The sequence below is a fragment of the Coregonus lavaretus genome, assembly GCF_964263955.1.
Source record: "Coregonus lavaretus genome assembly, chromosome: 26".
Lineage (NCBI taxonomy): Eukaryota > Metazoa > Chordata > Actinopteri > Salmoniformes > Salmonidae > Coregonus > Coregonus lavaretus.
The window spans coordinates 784,908-805,763 of NC_140013.1; the positions used below are offsets into that span (position 1 = coordinate 784,908).

The window sequence follows — 20,856 nt, forward strand, 5'->3', positions numbered from 1 at the left end:
CATAACACCACAGAATCTTGTTTCTCATGGTCTGAAAGTCTTTAGGTGCCTTTTAGCGAACTCCAGTGGCTTCCATCTGCCCACTCTACCACAAAGGCGTGGAGTGCTGCAGAGATGGTTGTCCTTCTGGAAGGTTCTCCCATCTCCACAGAGGAACTCTGGAGCTCTGTCAGAGTGACCATTGGGTTCTTGGTCACCTCCATGACCAAGTCCCTTCTCCCCCGATTGCTCAGTTTGGCTGGGCGGCCAGCTCTAGGAAGAGTCTAGGTGGTTCCAAACGTCTTCCAATTAAGAATAATGGAGGCCATTGTGTTCTTGGGGACCTTCAGTGCTGCAGAAATGTTTTGGTACCCTTCCCCAGATCTGTGCCTCGACACAATCCTGTTTTGGAGCTCTACAGACAATTATTTCGACCCATGGCTTGGTTTTTGCTCTGACATGCACTGTCAACTGTAGGACGTTATATAGACAGGTGTGTGCCTTTCCAAATCATGTCCATTTAATTAAATTTACCACAGGTGGACTCCAGTCAAGTTGAAGAAACATCTCAAGGATGATCAATGGAAACAGGATGCACCTGAGCTCAATTTTGAGTCTCATAGCAAAGGGTCTGAATACATATGTAAATATGTTATTTCTGTTTTTTATTTTTAATAAATGTGCAAAAAAAAAAAAAAAACTGTTTTCGCTTTGTCATTATGGGGTATTGTGTGTAGATTGCTGAGATTTTTAAAATATTTAATCAATTTTAGAATAAGACTGTAACATAACAAAATGTGTAAAAAGTAAAGTGGTCTGTATACTTTCCGAAGGCACTGTATATATATTTGTATACTTTTATTGAACGAACACATAAGGTGATGATACAAAAAACAATGCATACACAACTTACAATTTAAAAAAAAACATTTTCTTCAGTACATAAAAAAATATGAATTAACCTTTATTTTGACAGGAAAGTGAACCACATAAAGAGATAGAAAATAATGGGAAAAAAGTGATTGCGTGTGTGGCGTGCTATTACAATGTTGTCTGAACCAGTTGTTTGACGCTGCTGTATCACACTGCAATATTGTGGTTTGATATGGTAATACCCCTGAACGTTTCAACAGATAAGGGGGGTGTATTCACTAAAAATCAGAGGGAAGCAAACGGGGAGGGACTAACCTGAACTGGTCCAATAAGAAATGCTTGTTTTCGTTGCAAAACGTTTTCCGTTGCAAATAGTTTTATTACGGTTTGTACGGTGTGCACCATACGACCCTGTTATGATCACATGGTCAAGTCTATTAATCTGACGACTACAGCGATATGATGACATTTCATGAAAGGTTTACCGTGTATGCTTAACTGTAAGTAAAACCCAGTATCCCTTAGTGATCTTTAATAAGTGTTTTGTCGGCCAGAAGACGAAGAGACCAACAATACCAGCGGTATAATCAAAGACCTTCTGTCAGCGCGGTACCAGGAAGTAAGTTACAACTTTAGGGCAAAATCAACCGTCCAGCCCAGTCAGCAATAACCAAATGTGTCTGTTATTTGAGATTGTATGTCAAGGTCTGTTTTTTGTTCGCTCCAGTGTGAAAGCTAGTTAGCTAACTAGCTATATTCTTTACATTTTGAAATGTGTTCTGGGTTTATTGCTCTGCTTTCTGACAGTCTTAAGGAGGAATGTAGGCCTAATCTTAGCCTAGGAAGCAGATAGTGCATTGGCGCTAGATCTGCACTATCGTCGTAAGCTCGATGTGCATTCCATGTAATACATACACTCATGTCTACCAGTGGACCGGCTCCTACATAAAGCATCCTCCATTCAGGATGTAAAGGCATCGTTTTCCTCCTTAAAGATGCATGTTGCAGAAATTGCCTAATTTCAGTTTATGTGACAAAACAAGCAAATATAATGTAGAGAAACATTGTACCGTGTAAACCGCTGTGAAATATATTTTCCATAACCAAAAATATTGTATTTTCAGCTGTTTGAAACTGGTGTACAAAACCGAAAGTAAAAGACGCAAATAATACACTTATAAACGGGAAGCATAAAAATAGTGCACATACAGTAGCATGAAAATGTATGCACTCATTACTGTAAGTCGCTCTGGATAAGAGCTTCTGCTAAATGACTCAAATGTAAATGTAAAATAGAACAGATCTTTCGCTTCTTAGACTTGGTTTCAATAAGAATGACAGATCTATAACTGAATTTTGGCAGGTCAACCAAAAAGTTACAAATTGTAGCTTTAGTGGAAAAGGTGTAAAAATATCAGATTTTGTGTATCATCAGAAAGTAACTAGCATTCCTAGGCATTAGCCACTCTAGCATCATGGTGAAAATTGTGTTTTACAAAGAACATATGCATATTTACCTCGTTTAGGTCAACCAAAAAGTTACAAATTGTAGCTTTAGTGGAAAAGGTGTAAAAATATCAGATTTTGTGTATCATCAGAAAGTAACTAGCATTCCTAGGCATTAGCCACTCTAGCATCATGGTGAAAATTGTGTTTTACAAAGAACATATGCATATTTACCTCGTTTTTTTCTGCCGTTATAGTTAGTTAAGGAGGAAAGTGATGCTTTTGCTGAGGAGTATTTTTGTAATAATGTATAATTTTTTTGTTTTTCTCAATCAGATTGGGTGGGCCTGGCTCACCAATGCCTACGCCACTGGTATTTACAATACAGTATTTAGTTTGCATATAACCTGCCCATTCCACTCCTTCATACCCTAATTTGTGCCACCCATAACTGAGAAGCCTACATGCCAAGTATATACTATATATTGTGTTCCCTACAGGTTACAGAAAGCAGAACCTCTGAGCTATCTGTGCAGACCTCAGTCCTAGCTACCTACTGGTTATGGAAAATGTGCTCTTTGAGTATTTTGTCGAGTAGGTTTCCTCAAGGAGAAAGCCCCCACTGCAATGTCAAAGATAATCAAACAAAAGCACTATCATAAATACTACAGTAATGTCTGTAAAAACACTACAGTAAATACAACAGTCTGCAAAAACACTACAGTAAATACAACCGTATACTACAGACCGCAGAAACACTACATTAATTACTATAGTATATACTCCAGTTTTTTACTACAGTATTTATACTATAGTAAACAATAAATACCACTGTATACTACGGTCATGTCCGCAACTCTACAGTAAATACTACAGTATTCACTGTAGTGTTTTTGCAGACTTTTGTCCTGTTAATACTACAGTTAAGTCTGAAAAAAACTACAGTGAATAATATAGTATTTATACCATAGACAGGTTGGTTGTTTAGCAACAAAACCGACACGTGCGCAACAATGGGGCAAAACAGGCTGGGTTGGTTTAGAGTGTTGACAACATGTAAACTATATTTCATCTCCAATGTTTATAGAAAACATAATTAAAGTTGCACAATGAATACTTGTTTTCTCTCAAATACATTGTTACAGTTGTTGGTTAGCTAGCTAGCAAATGTATGCCTTATTAGTATAGACGTGACATCAGTCAAAACCCATCAAAACAAGACATGGTACACTACATGACCAAAAGTATGTGGACATCTGGTCGTCGAACATCTCATTCCAAAATCATGGGCATTAATATGGAGTTGGTCCCCCTTTGCTGCTATAACAGCCTACACTCTTCTGGGAAGGCTTTCCACTAGATGTTGGAACATTGCTGCGGGGACTTGCTTCCATTCAGCCACGACCATTAGTGAGGTCGGGCACTGATGTTGGGTGATTATGCCTGGCTTGCAGTAGGCATTCCAATTCATCCCAAAGGTGTTCGATGGGGTTGAGGTCAGGGCTCTGTACAGGCTAGTCAAGTTCTTCCACACCGATCTCGACAAACCATTTTTGTACGGACCTCGCTTTGTTTACGGGGGCATTGTCATGCTGAAACAGGAAAGGGCCTTCCACAAACTGTTGCCACAAAGTTGGAAGCACAGAATCGTCTAGAATGTCAATGTATGCTGTAGCGTTAAGATTTCCCTTCACTGGAACGAAGTGGCCTAGCCCGAACCATGAAAAAAAGCCCTAGACCATTGTTCCTCCTCCACCAAAATGTACAGTTGGCATTATGCATTCAGGCAGCTAGTGTTCTCCTGGCATCCGCCAAACCCAGATTCGTCTGTCAGACTGCCAGATGGTGAAGTGTGATTCATCACTCCATAGAACGTGTTTCCACTGCTCCAGAGTCCAATGGCAGCGAGCTTTACACCACTCCAGCCGACACTTGGCATTGCGCATGGTAATCTTAGGCTTGTGTGCGGCTGCTCGGCCATGGAAACCCATTTCATTTAGCTCCCGACGAACAGTAATTGTGCTGACGTTGCATCCAGAGGCAGTGTGGAACTCGGTAGTGAGTGTTGCAACTGAGGACAGACGATTTTCACGCGCTACGTGCTTCAGCACTCGGCAGTCCCGTTCTGTGAGTTTGTGTGGCCTACCACTTTGCGGCTGAGCCGTTGTTGCTCCTAGACGAAATTTGACGAACTGACTTGTTGGAAAGGTGGCATCCTGTGACGGTGCCACGTTGAAAGTCATTGAGCTCTTCAGTAAGGCCATTATACTGCCAATGTTTGTCTATGAAGATTGCATGGCTGTGTGCTCGATTTTATACACCTGTCAGCAACGGGTGTGGCTGAAATAGCCGAATCCACTAATTTGAAGGGGTGTCCACATACTTTTGTATATATTATGTATCAAGAACAATATATAACTATCTGAAAGGAGCCACTTATGAATCCCCAGATGGCAGCTTTCTTGTCATTGTTGCTAGTTGTCTGGCCATCCAGAATCCCAACAATCACACATACTTTTGCCCCGTTGAAGCATCCACATAGTTTCCGTGACGTTGTCAGCTAACCCATCTATAGTATTTTTTTCATGTGGGTGCCCTTGTCTTGCTCTCTGGGTGTGGGTGTTTGTGGTATTGTCTGTGCGTGGAAGATGGGGCTGTTTAAAAATCCCCATAAGAATGCAAAAAATGACAAATTTCTGTTTCACAATGGACAAAGAAAGTTGTATGGTTTTGTATTTAATTGTACATATTTGTTTGTGTTTCACTCCAGGCTGAGCTACCGCAGTTGAGTGAGGAGGATGCGTTCCCGACAGAGGGGGGGAGGTCAGCTGGGCCTAATCCTCCTGGCCTCCCAGGTCTTCCAGGTGGGGGTGGAGAACATTCCCCCTGTGACGCTGGCTGTGTTGTGCCTTAACGTCTACCTCTTTCTGGTGCCCACCTTACCCATCCTCCAGGCCTGCATCAGCGTCCAGCAGGCCTACTGGGGTGGGGACTGGCGCCGACTCGTGCTGTCGCCGCTGCACCACCTAGACGAGTGGCACCTGTACTACAACATGGCATCCTTCCTGTGGAAGGGCGTCAAGCTGGAGCCCCGGCTGGGCAGCAGCTTCTACGCCTGCCTTCTGGCTGTTTTCTCCCTGCTGACGGGCGTGATTTATCTGCTTCTGGAGATGGGGCTCTCGGAGATCACCCAGGACCCCTCTTACAACATACAGTGTGCAGTCGGCTTCTCAGGTACTAGCTAGCTACAGTGTCAGTGTGTTTGTTGTTATGCTGCTGAGGGAGGTTTCTGTCCATCCTCACAATAGTTTGGGTCACGGGAGTTTTTTGACCAGGAAAACCCGAGGTCCTAGTTATAGACCTAGCCTAAATGTGAATGGGCCTCTGTTGGTCAGTAAAAAGGGTTTCAACTCTGTGAATTTGCTTCCTGAATTGAAAACTGAATTGGCCCCAATCATGCTGTGCTGTGAGTGGCATGGTGAGACTGAACTGTCTGTCCTGTGTTGTAGGAGTGCTTTTCGCTCTGAAAGTGCTGAGTAACCACTACCACCCGGGAGGTGTCTCCTATGTGATGGGCGTCCCAGTGGCCAATCGCTACGCCAGCTGGGTCGAGCTGGTGCTGATTCATGTAATGTCCCCGGGGTGAGTTGTTCTTTGTCGCAGGAGTAGTCAGTTGCACAGTAAACACATGGTCTATGTCTACAGACTTTTCCCCCAGCCCAGCTCTCACAAGTTTCCAATAAGAAATGCAAAAACTATTTTTTTTTTTTTACCATTGTGTGCCCTAATTAACATGACCCAGGGTTCATCGTAAGTTCACTAGACAGTCTCTTATCATCCAAATAGAGGGCTGTGTCAAATAGTTCTAAATGAAAGCTTACAGACATAACTAAAACTAAAAGCATTGTATTTGGGATAAATAATTAACTAAACGCTAAACCTCAACTACATCTCGTAAGGAATAATGTGTAAATTGAGCAAGTTGAGGTGAGGTGGAGTAACCCTGGATTGTAAACTGTCATGGTCAAAACATATTGATACAACATTAGCTAAGATGGGGAGAAGTTTGTCCATAATAAAGCGCTGCTCTGTCTTCTTAACAACACTATCAACAAGGCAGGTCCTACAGGCCCTAGTTATGTCGCACCTAGACTACTGTTCAGTCAAGTGGTCAGGTGCCACAAAGAGGGACTTGGGAAAATTACAGTTGGCTCAGAACAGGGCAGCACGGCTAGCCCTTAAAAGTACACAGAAAGCTAACATTAATGACATGCATGTCAATCTCTCATGGCTCAAAGTGGAAGATAGATTGACTTCATCACTACTTGTTTTTGTAAGAAGTGTTGACAAGCTGAATGTACCGAGCTGTCTGTTTAAACTACTAGCACACAGCTCGGACACCCATGCATACCCCACAAGACATGCCACCAAAGGTCTCTTCACAGTCCCCAAGTCCAGAACAAACTTTGGGAGGCGCACAGTACTACATGGAACTCTATTCCACATCAGGTAACTGATGCAAGAATCAGATTAAAAATAAAAAAAAACTGGTAAAAATACACCTAATGGAACAACGGGGACTGTGAAGAGACGCACACAAATGTACAGAGACATGCATATGCACACATTGTGATATTGTTGTATGGTGGTATTAAACATTTTGTATTGTAGATATGTAGTGGTGTAATAATGTTATATGATGTACTGTTTTATCTTTTGTTTTATATGTAATATAAGTGCTTTAGGCATTTTTCCTATTTTGTTGCCTTACAACCTGGAATTAAAATTAATTTTTTGGGGGTTTGTATCATTTGATTTACACATCTTGCCTACCACTTTGAAGATGCAAAATATTTTTTATTGTGAAACAAACAAGAAATAAGACAAATAAACGTAACTTGAGCGTGGATAACTATTCACCCCCCCCCCAAAGTCAATAATTTGTGGAGCCACCTTTTGCAGCAATTACAGTTGCAAGTCTCTTGGGGTATGTCTCTATAAGCTTGGCACATCTAGCCACTGGGATGTTTGCCCATTCTTCAAGGCAAAACTACTCCAGCTCCTTCAAGTTGGATGGGTTCCGCTGGTGTACAGCAATCTTTAAGTCATACCACAGATTCTCAATTGGATTGAGGTCTGGGCTTTGACTAGGCCATTCCAAGACATTTAAATATTTCCCCTTAAACTACTCAAGTGTTGCTTTAGCAGTATGTTTAGGGTCATTGTCCTGCTGGAAGGTGAACCTCCATCCCAGTCTCAAATCTCTGGAAGACTGAAACAGGTTTCCCTCAAGAATTTCCCTGTATTTAGCGCCATCCATCATTCCTTCAATTCTGACCAGTTTCCCATTCCCTGCCAATGAAAAACATCCCCACAGCATGATGCTGCCACCACCATGCTTCACTGTGGTGAGAGGTGTTGGGTTTGCGCTAGACATAGCGTTTTCCTTGATGGCCAAAAAATCTGACCAGAGTACCTTCTTCCATGTGTTTGGGGAGTCTCCCACATGCCTTTTGGCGAACACCAAACGTTTTTTCTTATTTTTTTCTTTAAGCAATGGCTTTTTTCTGGCCACTCTTCCGTAAATCCCAGCTCTGTGGAGTGTATGGCTTAAAGTGGTCCTATGGACATATACTCCAATCTCCACTGTGGAGCTTTGCAGCTCCTTCAGGGTTATCTTTGGTCTCTTTGTTGCCTCTCTGATTATTGCCCTCCTTGCCTGGTCCGTGAGTTTTGGAGGGCGGCCCTCTCTTGGCAGGTTTGTTGTGGTGCCATTTTTTTCTTTCAATTTTTTAATAATGGATTTAATGGTGCTCTGTGGGATGTTCAAAGTTTCAGATATTTTTTTATAACCCAACCCTGATCTGTACTTCTCCACAACTTTGTCCCTGACCTTTTTGGAGAGCTCATTGGTCTTCATGGTGCTGCTTGCTTGGTGGTGCCCCTTGCTTAGTGGTGTTGCAGATTCTGGGGCCTTTCAAAAAAGGTGTATATATACTGAGATCACGTGACTGATCATGTTAAACTTAGATTGCACACAGGTGGACTTTATTCAACTAATTATGTGACTTCTGAAGATAATTGGTTGCACCAGATCTTATTTAGGGGCTTTATAGCAAGGGGGGTGAATACATATGCACGCACCACTTTTCCGTTTAATTTTTTGAAACAAGTTATTTTTTTCATTTCACTTCACCAATTTGGACTATTTTGTGTATGTAAAAATCAATTTAAATTACAGGTTGTAATGCAACAAAATAGGAAAACGCCAAGGGGGATGAATACTTTTGCAAGGCACTGTATGTAATATTTGCGTTAATTCCGATTTTATTTATAGGGAATCCATAACATCTTGAAGTACAGTATAACAAGTATTCAGACCCTTTACTCAGTACTTTCTTGAAGCACCTTTGGCAGCGATTACAGCCTTGTGTCTTCTTGTGTATAACGCTACAAGCTTGGCACCCCTGTATTTGGGGAGTTTCTCCCATTCTTCTCTGCAGATCCTCTCAAGCTCTGTCAGGTTGGATGGGGAGTGTCGCTGCACAGCTATTTCCGGTCTCTCCAGAGATGTTCTATAGGGTTCAAGTCCGGGCTCTGGCTGAGCCACTCCTGCGTTGTCTTGGCTGTGTGCTCAGGGTCGTTGTCCTGTTGGAAGGTGAACCTTCGCCCCAGTCTGAGGTCCTGAGCGCTCTGGAGCAGGTTTTCGTCAAGGATCTCTCTGTACTTTGCTCCGTTCATCTTTCCCTCGATCCTGACTAGTCTCCCAATCCCTTCCGCTGAAAAACATCCCCACAGCATGATGCTGCCACCACCATGCTTCATCGTAGGGATGGTGCCAGGTTTCCTCCAGACGTCACGCTTGGCATTCAGGCCAAAGAGTTAAATCTTGGTTTCATTTGACCAAATAATCTTGTTTCTCATGGTCTGAGAGTCTTTAGGTGCCTTTTGGCAAACTCCAAGCGTGCTGTCATGTGCCTTTTTACTTCTGCCTGGCCACTCTACCATAAAGGCCTGATTAGTAGAGTGCTGTAGAGAGGGCTGTCCTTCTGGAAGGTTCTCCATCTCCACAGAGGAACTCTGGAGCTCTGTCAGAGGGACCATCGGGTTCTTGGTCTCCTCCCTGACCAAGGCCTTTGTCCCTCGATTGCTCTGTTTGGCCGGGCGGCCAGCTCTAGGAAGAGTCTTGTTGGTTCCAAACTTCTTCCATTTAAGAATGATGGAGGCCACTGTGTTCTTGGGGATCTTCAATGCTGCAGACATTTTTTGGTACCCTTCCCCAGACGCAATCCTGTCTCTGAGCCCCAAGGACAACTCCTTCGACCCATGGCTTGGTTTTTGCTCTGACATGCACTGTCAACTGTGGGACCTTATATAGACAGGTATGTGCCTTTCCAACTCATGTCCAATCAATTGAATTTACCACAGGTAGACTCCAATCAAGTTGTTGAAACGTCTCAAGGATGATCAATGAAAACAGGAGCTCAATTTCGAGTCTCATAGAAAAGGGTCTGAATACTTATGTAAATATGATATTTATGTTTATTTCTAAACATTTCTTAACATTTCTAAAAACCTGTTTTCACTTTGTCATTATGGGGTATTGTGTGTAGATTGATGAGGAAATGTTTTTTAAAATCCGTTTTAGAATAAGGCTGTAATGTAAAAAATGTGAACAAAGTCAATGGGTCTGAATACTTTCCGAAAACGCTCTGTATGTAGATATCTTTGTTAGAAAGAATACTATATTTCCCTTGGCAGAGTGATTCTGAATGTAAAAAAATTGCCAATTTAACCCACTGTCCCCTAGGATTGTTGAGAGTTCACAACCTCACTAGCGGGTCTGTAATGCCTGATAAGTGTGTGTTTATACAGTGTCCGTGATGTGAGAAGTGTGCGTATGGTGGTGTAATAACAGCGCTCGTCTTGACAGAACAGATCTTGTTTCCCTAAAGTAGTGTGCTGTGCATATGTTTAATTACGGAGTCGTGTGTGTCATGTAACTCATAACACGTTCCTCTGTGCAGGACCTCCTTTGTGGGACACCTGGCAGGCATCCTGGTGGGGCTTCTCTACACCGCTGGTCCTCTGAAGATCATCATGAGCTCAATTGCAGGTTTGTAGCTTAGTGGTTAAGAGCGTTGTGCCAGGAACCGAAAGGTCGCTGGTTCTAATCCCCGAGCCGACTAGGTGAAAAATCTGTCGACGTGCCCTTGAGCAAGGCACTTAACCCTAATTGCTCATGTAAGTCGCTCTGGATAAGAGCGTCTGCTAAATGACTAAAATGTAAAATGTCTGTGGGCAACATTTTCCTCTCGCTAAAACATGCGCAACGAGTTAAAAAACCTGTGCAATGACGAGTTCTGTCTTTTTGTCTCACCTGCATTTGTGTCTGCACGGATCCTGTAAAACTTTGGACCTGTGTAGGTGGAGCATAAAATGGGAGTGTCAAGGAGAGGTGTGGAGGAGAGTATGCATATGAGCATTTCCACATAAAGTGTATATATTACTTTGAATGACTTTATCAAGCAGCTAAGAGACTAGATTAAAATGGGGACAATTGTGACCGACCAGCTCGATTCGGTCTTATGTAGCAAAATTTTAAATATTGTTTTTTTACAATGGATAAAAGTAGAGCTATAAAATTGTATGTCATACACTACAGTTGAGGAACAGTGAGAAAGTCATTCTGCTTTGAAGGTTGATAAACTTGTAACCCCACTTTTGAGAAAATGACCCTTGAATGTTTTGGTACACGTTCTGGAGAGCTCTTCTTTGTCTACACCCATTCAGCATCGTTCAATCCCTCTTAAGCCCCACCCATCTCTTTAAGGATTCACATGTGAGGCCATGTGCTAAAGACTAAAGGCTGGTTTATACTACATCTATCGACATGTCTGTATAAGGTTGTCATTCATTATTACAGGAAAATAAACTCACAACAAGATCATTATTTACATCTTAGCAAGCTAGCTAAACGATTAACCATAGTCCCAACTCATAACGTTACTACCCTGCATGAATCTACAGGTAGCTAAATGCTAACCAACTAGCTAGGTTAAATGTTAGCTAGCTAGCTAACATTAGGCTATAACTAGCAATGCAAAGGGCTCTGAGATTGCTATAACTAGCAATGCAAATGGCTCTGAGATACAAGTAATATTACTACACAGATCATACACGTAACGTTAGCTAGCGAGCCAGCCAGCTAACGTTAGCTAGCTAGCTAACGGTACGCTTTAATTTGCCATTAAAATGACAATTTCGGACAATTTTAAACGTATAATATCTGAAAATGTAGCTAGCTAGACTCTCTTACCTGTATACATGGATGAACGCTTCTCCCTCTCTGTCACAGATACCATGGTTGCCCTTAGTTTGAAGATGTAATCTGGAGACGTGTTTTATACAACAGTGTTCTCTTTTCGACTCCCTCCGCATTTGCAATCATGCTCTGCAATCAAAAATCTGCGTTAGAAAGGATAACCTACACATAGTGAGCAGCTCATTATAGACAGAAGCGCGCTACAATCGACCAATCCAAACTCAGCTCTCGGGATGTCCAGCCCATCCATTATCTCAGCCAATCATGGCTAGCAGGAAGGTTCCTGTCTTTTTCCGTGGCTAAACCAACTAGGCTCGTAATTTAACGTTTTTATTCATATTTACATATGGCATACACGTTTGTTATTAAGGCACATGAAATTTCACATGTTCCAGAAGGCATTTCTCCCAAAAAATATAAATACAATCCTGTGAAGTAGTGACATATGCCTAAGTAGTGACATATGCCTAGTTTCCTGAAACAAGTCACAATTATCAGTGACAATCCATAATATAATCTGCCTATGAATGAGGGTGTTGTTGTTGCTTATATACCAACTTTTATATTTACCTAAAATAGTCTATATGTTGTAATGTATTCTTGTCTTTTTAGCTCTCGCAAAGTAAGAATAAATATGAATGTCAATAAACTTGAATTTGAACATCAGTTTGAAATAAACAGGTTTATTCACCATTAACACATTTAAAGTAATTTCCAGACCTACATTATTCCATTGAGATTATTTTTTCAAAATTCCACCCATTTACTAACGAAGAGTTACCCAGTACTTATAGCTGTTTAGGTATTTGATAGACATGGAAATGAAGGTGTGCTTATTCCTGTTCAGTTTACACGTAGGGGAACCCTATAGCATCTGCCTTAGGGGAGGAGCTGATACTCAGAGTGGAGTACATGGGAGTGGTCTGAAAAAAAATTCTGGGCTTGCCTGATAATGGCTTGTTCAAAAATGGTCTGCAGGGACAAATGCTGCCTCACACCCATGACCTTCATGGCAGTTTGTGTCAAGCGGGCAATTTGAGATACATTTCCAAATCAGACTATGATGCCATATCTTAGGATACTCTCTTAAGCATTGTAACAGTGTTGCTTCTATGCCTCTCCTTGCCCCATCCTGAGCTCGAACCAGGGACCCTCTGAACATCGACAACTGTCATCCACAAAGCATTGTTACCCGTCCCTTCACAAAAGCTGCGGCCCTTGCGAAGCAAGGTTCAGATGTTTCAGAGCAGGGTGACGTCAATGCTAACTAGCTAGCCATTTCACATAGGCTACAACAGCATCGTTGAAAAGTTGCCCTTAGTCTGTGTCTGTGTGTGCGTGTATGTGTTTCTCTTTTGATTTTTCTTGCCTGTCCAAACCACAGTGGTTTTTGTCCTTCTTTAAACAAGACGTGCATGTGGTGTTGGTTCCAAGCTGCAGAGTTTTTCATAGAAATGTCAGGTTAAATGCATCATGTTATGTGTTCAACCACAGTATAACATTACAATCATGATTAGACAAATTAAATGATCAGGTGTCTCCTCTCCCAACAGGATTTGTGACAAATGGATACCATGCCAGACAAAATCCATATTATAACTCTTCAGGTATGTAGCTACGTGGATGAGTACTCATTTTGCACCTTGATTTATTGATGTCTCGCTTCCACAACGGGCAAAGAGTCTATGGATTATTTTGTTTGTGTGTGCAATATACTCTGAACAAAAATATAAACGCAACATGTAAAGTGTTGGTCCCGTGTTTCATGAGCTGAAATAAAAGATACCAGACATTTTTCATACGCACAAAAAGCTTATTTCTCTCAAATTATGTGCACAAATTTGTTTACATCCCTGTTAGTGAAAATTTCACCTTTACCAAGATAATCCATCCACCTGACAGGTGTGGTATATCAAACAGCGTGATCATTACACTGGTGCACCTTGTGTTGGGGGACAATAAAAGGCCACTCTAAAACTTGCAGTTTTGTCACACAAATCAAATCACATTTTTATTGATCACATAAACATTTTTAGCAGATGTTATTGTGGGTGTAGCGAAATGCTTGTAAAAATGTATAACACACACAAAAAAATATATACAGCAAAGTTGCTGCCATGTCTGTCAGCGCCATCTTGCCACAGATGTCTCAAGTTTTGAGATGCGTGCAATTGGCATGCTGACTGCAGGAATGTCCACCAGAGCTGTTGCTAGAGAAGTGAATGTTCATTTCTTTAACATAAGCCACCTCCAACGTCGTTTTAGAGAATTTGGCAGTACGTCCAACTGGCCTCACAACCGCAGATCACATGTATGCCATCGTGTGGGCGAGCAGTTAGCTGATGTCAACGTTGTGAACAGAGTGCCCCATGGTGGAGGTGGGGTGATGGTATGGGCTGGAATAAGCTATGGACAACAAACACAATAGCATTTTATCGATGGCAATTTGAATGCACAAACATACAGTGACGAGATCCTGAGGCCCATTTTTCTTTACGCTATCTGTGCCAAACAGATGCATATCTGTATTCCCAGTCATGTGAAATCCATAGATTAGGGCCTAATTAATTTATTTCAATTGACTGATTTCCTCATATGAACTTCAACTCTGTAAAATCTCTGAAATTGTTGCATGTTGCGTTTATATTTTTGTTCAGTATAGTTCCAAGCTCTCTAAAATAAAAATGGTCTCATACTTACCAAGAGCCTGATATATTTGGTAATCGTAGTGTGTGTGTGTGTGTGCGCGTTTGTGTGTGGGTGGGTGGGGATTCTGTAGGATACAGTGGCAGTAGTGGAGGACCTCATACGCACCCCCAGAATGGTCACCCTTACACTGGAGGTCTATCAGAGGAGGAGCAGTACGAGGCAGCCATCAGAGCCAGTCTCAATGGCAGAGGTGAGACAACACAGGCCTGGGTTGTGTTCATTAAGCAGTAGGCAACAAACGGAAGAAGACGGGGACTACCTGGACTTGTCAAATAAGAAACACACATTTATAATACTATAATAAGCTCACAGAGTTGCTGTCAAAAACTCCAAACTCCACACAGTTATCACTGACTAGTTGGATATTAATTTCCCACTAAGCAAACCATTTCTGTACTTACAGCATTCTTATAAATACTTTTTTTATCAGGTTTTTGCTTGGCAGAATTTATTTTAGGATTTGACATTTGTCAATAAAATTCATGAATGCATTTTTTTGTCAAATGGGTTTGTGTTGTACTTGTAGCCCTGGTTGTCCTGAATATTTTTTTTTATACACTTCAATGTGAGGCTAAATATGAGGGCAGAGCAAGCGGATGAAAGTAAGTAGTTAATTTCAGCTTGTTTTGATGTGGGAAGCCTTGGTACAACAGAGTTAATTGTGCTGGTAAATAGAGTTAATTGGAAGTGCTTGAATCTGTTTTGATTTGATTGAAGATTTTTGAAGTCCTCCATTTAATCTAAATGTTGGGTCAAATAACTAATCTATATGAGTGCCCGCATCCCGATCCAAGCCTACAGCCTCAGTCACAACACCTACATGTGTCAATCATTATAATTCAGAAAATAAATATTTCTTCTTATGTCCCTTAGGGGGCTCCACTCAGAGAAGACCAACCTCGTATGGTTTCAACATCCCAGGAGAACTGACAGCAGAGGAGATCAGGAGGCGGCGGCTCCAGAGGATTGACCACTTAGACTGACCACTGACTGACCAAGCTGGACTATTGGTTCATTGGAGAATAAAATATCACTTTCCTCAAGGAATACTACACTGAAAAAGTCTAGTATTTTGTCCATCAGTCCACTGTTAAAAGTAGAATCAGTGAAATGACGTTGCACGAGCAGTACCGCAGATATTGCGATGAGCAAGATGCAAGACTTCGCTTTCACGCAGTCACACACAGTATCTGCGCATGTGCACAGGTTCGCTTAACACTCTTACAATGTGGGAGCCACGGGACCAAAAGAGCAGAGAAGTTTAGCCTCGCGCTCCAATGCTATTAGTTGTTGGGGAGTGTATTTTCATTTGTCATTTTATAAATAAAAATATTAAATATGAATATTTGAAAAAGTATAAATATTATGCAGCGGAAACAGCCAAATATATCCAAATCGCATTTTAGTAACCACACTGTCAGCCTGGTAGAACACATAAATGATGACGGATTTGACATTCACTTTGTAGTATCAGCTTTATTGAATGGGTGCCAGTGACTGCATCCTTGTGCTGTCTATCCCCCACGGTTAACGTGCCATTGATCTCTTACCGTATGTATTGGGATACTATTTCATTATTTTCAACTATCAATGAAGATTTTAAGCCCTGTAGTATTTGAATGTAATAATAGGATTACCAAATATACTCTGTCTCTTGGCAAATATGAAACAGCAATTTTATAATTTTAGAGATCTGGGAACTAAGTCTTACATTTTGTTACATTTTGCTCTAGAGGGAATCTGAGAATTAACTTCTAATGTGATGTATTTCTTAAAATAATCTTGTTTGTTATACGATATATTTTTTGGAACGTTTATATTAAATATATACATTGTGTTATAAACATTGCATTTTCCCCCTTAGTTCAGTACATTAAAGACTACATTTGAGCTAGTATGAAGCTTATAATACTCCAATAACCATTTACAATGACCTAAACACTGGCATCAGGCCAGACAATCACACAGACATGACACTTGGACATTAGATGCATTTATTTTACCTTTAAACAGTCCACATATAATGCTTTTAAGACTACTGGTTGCTTATAGGAATATGTGTGTTAGTGAAACGGTTATCCTATAAGGATTAAGTGTGCTGACAGAAATCATACCAAATGTTTTAAGAAGAGGATTGTCTTGGGGGTGGCTCAGCCTCTGTGTGTGTGTGTGTGTCAGTAATGTTGAAGAGTTACCATGTTTAACCTCTGACATGCCTCTAACGTTACAGGAGTAACCACACATTGAGAGAGGGGAGGGGTTTGGAGAAGAACGCTCCCTCCCTTTCCAGAACCAAAGTCAGTCAGTCAATCAGTTAACAACTCAGAGCCACTTCTGACAGACTGGTCATATACTGTCAGTGTTTTCTCATCTACACATTTACACCCACAACGCTCCTATTGGGACAGAGGAGGGCCTCATTATGTTAATCACATGGAATGACTCAGGGGAAGCGTGATGTGAAACATTTCGAATGTTGCAGATAGAAATAGAATGAATGGATTTGAAACGACTCCCTATTCAATCTGGCAGACAATCACTTTTCTGTGACGTTACATCCTCCTGAGTGTGGCTTCCACTGCAAAGCTCTCTAGTCCTGTTTATATGGGGCCTTTAACAATAGTTATGTTCTGTTGCCCTCTGACATTGGTTATCTTTGGAAACATTACAGTTAAAAAAGAGACACTCGGGTGACCACAATCTTCTCATTGACCTAAAAATTACCTTCGAGTCCAAATTTAACCAGACAGCAAGGGTATGTTTGCACCGAGAAATTGAGAATGTTGAGATGTATGGTAGAAGAAAAAACTATCCCAAGGCATGTTACCCTTTCTCATCACCATAACGATCGTGAGATAAAACAGAGTTGATCTAAACCAGGGGTGGGCAATCTCACACTGCGAGAGTCGGGGGGGGGGGGTACAGGTTTTTGTTCCACCCCAGCAGCAACACTCCTGATTCAACTTGTCAAAGTCTTGATTGAAGTCTTGATATGATTACTTGAATCAGGTGTGTTACTGCTTGACTGGAACAGAAATCCCCACACCGGGCCTCGCAGGGTAAGATTGTCAATCTGTGAAACGATGATACCTGCGAGCGCTCCTTAACACAGTTATGTGACCCTATGCTTCTTGGTTTTCCAAATGTTTTTCTCTCATCCACAGCCTACAAATACAGTTGAAGTCGGAAGTTTACGTACACCTCAGCCAAATACATTTAAACTCAGTTTTTCACAATTCCTGACATTTAATCCTAGTAAAAATTCACTGCTTTAGGTCAGTTAGGATCACCATTTTAATTTAAGAATGTGAAATGTCATAATAATAGTAGAGAGAATGATTTATTTCAGCTTTTATTTCTTTCATCACATTCCCAGTGGGTCAGAAGTTTACATACACTCAATTAGTATTTGGTAGCATTGCCTTTAAATTGTTTAACTTGGGTCAAACGTTTCGGGTAGCCTTCCACAAGCTTCCCACAATAAGTTGGGTGAATTTTGGCCCATTCCTCCTGACAGAGCTGGTGTAATTGAGTCAGGTTTGTAGGCCTCTTTGCTCGCACACACTTTTTCAGTTCTGCCCACACATTTTCTATAGGATTGAGGTCAGGGCTTTGTGATGGCCACTCCAATACCTTGACTTTGTTGTCCTTAAGCCATTTTGCCACAACTTTGGAAGTTTGCTTGGGGTCATTGTCCATTTGGAAGACCCATTTGCGACCAAGCTTTAACTTCCTGACTGATGTCTTGATATGTTGCTTCAATAACTTAGTGTATGTAAACTTCTGACCCACTGGAATTGTGATAGTGAATGATGTGAAATAATCAGTCTGTAAACAATTGTTTGAAAAATTACTTGTGTCATGCACAAAGTAGATGTCCTAACCGACTTGCCAAAACTATAGTTTGTTAACAAGGAATTTGTGGAGTGGTTGAAAAACGAGTTTTAATGACTCCAACCTAAGTGTATGTAAACTTCTGACTTCAACTGTACTTCCTGACATTGTGGCCTGAGTCATAACATTTGACAACATAATATTCTTATTTTTTGGAGAAATACCATGCATTCACCATTTTTTCAAAAATAGCACCACAATGATTCCTACCTAAATAAATACTCTTGACATTTACAGTAAAAATATAAAGCAAACCTGTTCTTTCGACAGTGCAAACATATTTACATACAACAGAAAATAATGCCAAGACGTACAGGGAAACATTTAAAGACTGTTGCAAATTCCAGCCTTACACACTGTTATACACATTAATATGAAGTGTACTGAATACTGAGTGTGTTTGTCTGTGTGTGTGTTAGCAAGGCTTAATTACTTGTGTTAGTTTGGGTAGTGTGTTGAAGTCAAGACTCAAGAGGCTGAATGTTCAGACATGACGTAGTAGATCGGTGTAAGGAATCCTGCAGTGTGCAAGAAAAGACCAGTGCTTTTAAAAATGGTGAAGTCATTTTAACGACTGGTGCCGTTACCTCGACAACCAATGTTTGGGTCTTAAGTTATTTTACAGAGTTCTTTATAAAGACCAAGTTATAGGAAGCCCAATTAAATGACGAGGAGGCCCAATAATGAGAGGACTGAACTGAACTGAAGGAACAGACCCCTTGTTTCTATAAACGTGTACCATCTAAACTAAAGCATGGTTCAACAAGTTATACAGATAATGAAGTAGATACTATACTGCTTTTAGCACTATACAGTTCTAAACAACAGAAAATTAAATAAAACAATTCATTGGATAAGGTATTAATGCGTATTCAGGTATAAGAGAATGGCTAAGTGAGTGAATTGCATGCTTGAGGTGAACACAGTAGGTGAACTACAGACAGCAATAAACCATCTATCAACAAACTGCGGTAGGGGGTGGTACAGACAGGTGAGTGACAGGCACTTATAATAAAGATGGACAATAATAAGGTTCAGTGGTAATGGACAGTCTTGCTGGACCCATAGAAGTGTGTGCTGTCTACCAAAGGGAAGGAGAGGGGGAGATAACTGTGACATGTTGCAGTCCATTGCCTACAAAGAAGGTGGTATTGTGCTAGTGTTTCAGATGATGTGGACATGATACCAAGGTACTATAAAATATCAAAATAGAAGGACATTAAGATGGTGTATATTTTATCTTCTACATTTATAATTAAAATCGAATTGTATCTTAATGTCTGCTTAAGAATCTATATAACAAGACATACAACCATCTTTCAACACTGTCAAAATAACAAAATTACAGATAGTCACATAGCCTACTGTAAGTAACAAACAAAAGCACCAGCGTCAGATCTGTGTCAAACAGTATATCTGTATGGGATTCTTCAAGTGTTCCCCCTCATTTCTCCTTCAAGTGGATAAAAAAATGGGGTTGTAACAATGTTTACACATTACGCTTTGGTGAACAGTGCACAGACCTTTTTGGCTTGGATACATTATTTTGATAGGGTCTGTTAAAAAAGCAGTTTAACAGGTTGTCAGTATAACTCATTTTGGTTGTTAGATCCCTCCGCGCCAGCGGACACCGGCATAGCGATTGTTTTGGCTGTGACTGAACTGAGTTAAAGCTGTCAAATCCACAAGCGGCTTCTTGCATTAGCTTATCGCAGACAGTGCCATTTGATGCAATGAAACCACCCAAATTTATAATCCGACAAATCCCATGCAGTTGCGTTAGAAATTCATGCAGCCGTGTTAGTTCAAATACTTGAATGCGTGACGTACTATGGTCTACACCTCAATTAGATTGAGAGGTTAAATACCCCCATCCAAATGAACTTTAGCCAGTTTGAACTTCTAATGCGGCAGGGATAATAAGGAAGGAATTGGGTTGTGACACACAAGACTTGTCAGCTCATACTGCAGTTACACCGGCAAAACATCCGCTATGGGGATGTCTACCAATGCGGGTTAGCGCTTGATCTGATTGAATCAAGGCCTAACTGAGTCGTGTTCATTAGGCACCAAAGAGAAGAAAACGGAACGTTCTACTTTAAAATGTTTTCTGTTGCAAGCCCTAATAAACACAACTGTGGCTTTGGTGGATGACAAGAAAATGTCATAGGCTTTGGGAGGGTCCCAGCTTCCAAGAGTGTGAGGACCACTGTTGTACGTAAAAACAGAGTAACAATTAATTGCCTAATTGAGGACATTAGTTTTCTGAAGCTGAGTGTCTGATGAGCCATACTGATGCTTGAAGCCACTCTGTTGTTGACTTGGGAGTCTGGAGCGAAAGATAATCTGCCCCGTGATATTAGGTACTCAAACCTGGAAACATAATACACAAATTAAGAGCTTTGAGCCAAGTTACAGATTTCAGGAGAAAAAAGTTACTAATCTAAAAAGCTAGAACTGAAAATAATTCAGCTGAAAAAAATCCAAAGGATAGTTGATCAAGTACTGTATGTTCATTGGTATGAACTTGCATAAAACAAGTTAAGAGAGAGCGCGTGTCAATGTAAATATTATTCACAGACTTTCAGGTAAACAACCAGTGTAGTCACAGCCTCTCTGGTGACTAATGG

At 41.0% G+C, this 20,856-nt stretch overlaps 1 protein-coding gene across 1 annotated transcript; it reads left to right on the forward strand.

Moving 5' to 3' along the window:
• The first annotated feature begins 1,255 nt into the window (after window positions 1-1,255).
• rhbdd1 (rhomboid domain containing 1) lies at window positions 1,256-16,227 on the forward strand. Its single transcript, XM_084143422.1, has 7 exons — window positions 1,256-1,471; window positions 5,069-5,532; window positions 5,808-5,940; window positions 10,326-10,414; window positions 13,177-13,230; window positions 14,403-14,522; window positions 15,206-16,227. The coding sequence occupies exons 2-7, from the start codon at window positions 5,097-5,099 to the stop codon at window positions 15,313-15,315; spliced, it is 942 nt and encodes a 313-aa protein (XP_083999548.1). The 5' UTR covers window positions 1,256-1,471; window positions 5,069-5,096; the 3' UTR covers window positions 15,316-16,227.
• The last annotated feature ends 4,629 nt before the right edge of the window (window positions 16,228-20,856 follow it).